The following is a 2,383-nucleotide window of genomic DNA, read 5'->3' on the forward strand; positions in this document are numbered from 1 at the left end:
AGATTAAGGTGCTTCTACCGTAACCTCTCCAGGTAAACTTGCCCAGAAGTCAGTTTTAGGGCGAAAATTTGAAGTTTCTACTAGAAATTGATGTTGTTGGGCTGGTAGCGTTTAATGATTTGAACTGATTCATGCCTTTATTTTGAAAAATCGCAATATTCACGAATTTTAATTTAACCTATATTTTATACTATTTTATTATTTATTTTTTTAGTTTTATATTTTTTGAAAGGTATCTTTGAAGTATATTTAATCAAAATACACGAGTTTTATATCTTTCAAGATACATTTTTGGTTTCTTCCAGGAAAAAAAACTGATGGAATTCTTATTTACATTCAGACTACTAATGATACCGTACAGTTTCTGTCCGCGAAATTTCGCCAATTTCAGTCCTACGTCGATGATTACGATACAGACTTCTTTACGTCACGGGTTTCCAGTTTTCGTGTTCCTTGCGTTTTTTCTTCCGCTCATGTGCTAGTTTTCGCAATTCATCGTTCGGTGTTCTACGGCTGATCCGTGGACATTACATTCATCTTGGAGGAGCGTGGAAGAATCCAGAAATTTTACTTTAGCCCTAATCCAACCCTTTTTCGTCCGTCTTTGTTTGCATGTTGAGTGCAGGCGGCAAAATTTCGTTTTTTTCAGGAATTTTCCAGGATAGACCAGAGAATTGCAACCGTTAACGTACAAATCCGCAAAAAAAAACTTTTTTCATATTATATCCTAAGATATTTTGAAATTTTAACGCTGCATATTTTTCTCAACCAGACATTAACATTTCTGTGAACGATTTAATAGTTGTTGTGTATGTTTTAATAAATAATACGACGTAGAACCTAGCGACGCGTTCCGTCCTCGAAGAAGACTCCACCGTCGATCGCACAATACTTGGGGCAAATACCCTTCTCGCCAGGTTGTCCGTCTTGGCCAGGATGTCCTGGTTGGCCAGGCTCTCCATCTTGTCCGGGTGCTCCCGGCTCACCATCTGGTCCTTTCGGTCCAGGTTCTCCTGGAGCTCCATCGATTCCGTTACTTCCAGGTGGTCCAGGAGGTCCTTGAGGTCCTGGGCTTCCCGGTGCACCAGGTGGTCCAGGCACAACAGGTTCCGATTTCGCTGGCTCTCCTGAAATTTTTGCCTATAGTTTCTCCCGGAAAAAAATTAAAAGTTGGGAACGCAACAGTACAATAATCCAGAATTTCGAACTCATATGTACAAAAAATATTTCTTCCTTGCTTTTGTTTATGTTTTTGTTTTGGTTTGCTTTGTTGCGTAGTAAATGGTGAAACCTGAAACTGACCAGGTTCTCCAGGCGCTCCGGGACTTCCGGGTGGCCCAGGAGGTCCAGGTGGTCCTTTCGGTCCAGGTTCTCCGGGTGCTGCGTCTTGTCCCTTTGGTCCTTGTTCACCAGGTGCCCCGTTGTCTCCCGGTGGTCCAGGAGGTCCAGGCGGTCCTTGTGGTCCTTGTGGGCACTCCTTGCACGGTGGTGGAGTGACTGGCTCGCAAGGGGCTTGTGGAGGACGTCCAGGATTTCCTGGCATGCCTGGAGCTCCAGGCTTTCCAGGCTTCCCCGGTTTTCCTGGAGTTCCGACGGGTCCCATCGGTCCAGGTAAGCAACATCCGTTGCATTGGTCGTTAAATGCGCTTCTGGTGGTTCTGTTAGCAGCAGCAGGTAGCTCTTTAATCGAATACACACTGGACCATACGTCCTTTGCAGAGCCCTGTAAAAATTAACAGTGAGAAAATATCGAATGAATGAGAAGTGAATAGATGAGCCAACCTTGCACAGGTTGAGCTCGGAGTGCATTTGTGAGCGAACGTGGTGAACATAATTGTAGACCATCGGGAGGGTTATGCACACGGACAAAACCGCGACAGCCGAGAACGTGACGGCCGCATAGCCGACGAAACGGTAGGCCTTGATCTTCGAGTCGATATCCATGCTAGACCGACTCTATCATTATCCGTTCCCACTTTTATATTCGGCTATCAGCTGCCCCGCCTTTCGAGTGCTTTTTTCTCTCCACCGGATCGAGATCCGAAAATCGCTATCGCGCACAGCTACTCGCGGCCGCCATTTTTCTTACGCGAAAACCACCATCGGGTCATCATACCCGCCATATATCCTCTCGTGTATGGAATGGAATGAGGGTCGTGAATTATGGATTTAATGAGAGAGAAAGGATTTTGGGAATATAAATATGTGCAATTCGAAAAATTAAAGCTAGATAAGCATTCGGGAATTTGTTCTGCCTAGGGGCTACTAATCCACGTCAATTCTTAATTGACATCCGTTGCGGTTCCGTGGGAAAATCTGCGGCAGAGTCGATGGGAAGCAAAATAAGGATGTCTTTCATGTAAGAGTTTAACAAAATTCAAAA

The 2,383-nt window shown here is 44.7% G+C and overlaps 1 protein-coding gene across 1 annotated transcript; it reads right to left on the reverse strand.

Annotated features, from left to right (window-relative positions):
• Positions 1 to 840: 840 nt before the first annotated feature.
• RB195_000485 (uncharacterized protein) lies at positions 841 to 1,944 on the reverse strand (the record flags this gene model as incomplete). Its single annotated transcript, XM_013441537.2, has 3 exons — positions 841 to 1,127; positions 1,303 to 1,723; positions 1,783 to 1,944. 3 exons carry the CDS (start codon positions 1,942 to 1,944, stop codon positions 841 to 843), a joined length of 870 nt encoding a protein of 289 aa, XP_013296991.1.
• Positions 1,945 to 2,383: the final 439 nt, after the last annotated feature.

The sequence above is a fragment of the Necator americanus genome, chromosome IV (assembly GCF_031761385.1).
Source record: "Necator americanus strain Aroian chromosome IV, whole genome shotgun sequence".
Taxonomy (NCBI): domain Eukaryota; kingdom Metazoa; phylum Nematoda; class Chromadorea; order Rhabditida; family Ancylostomatidae; genus Necator; species Necator americanus.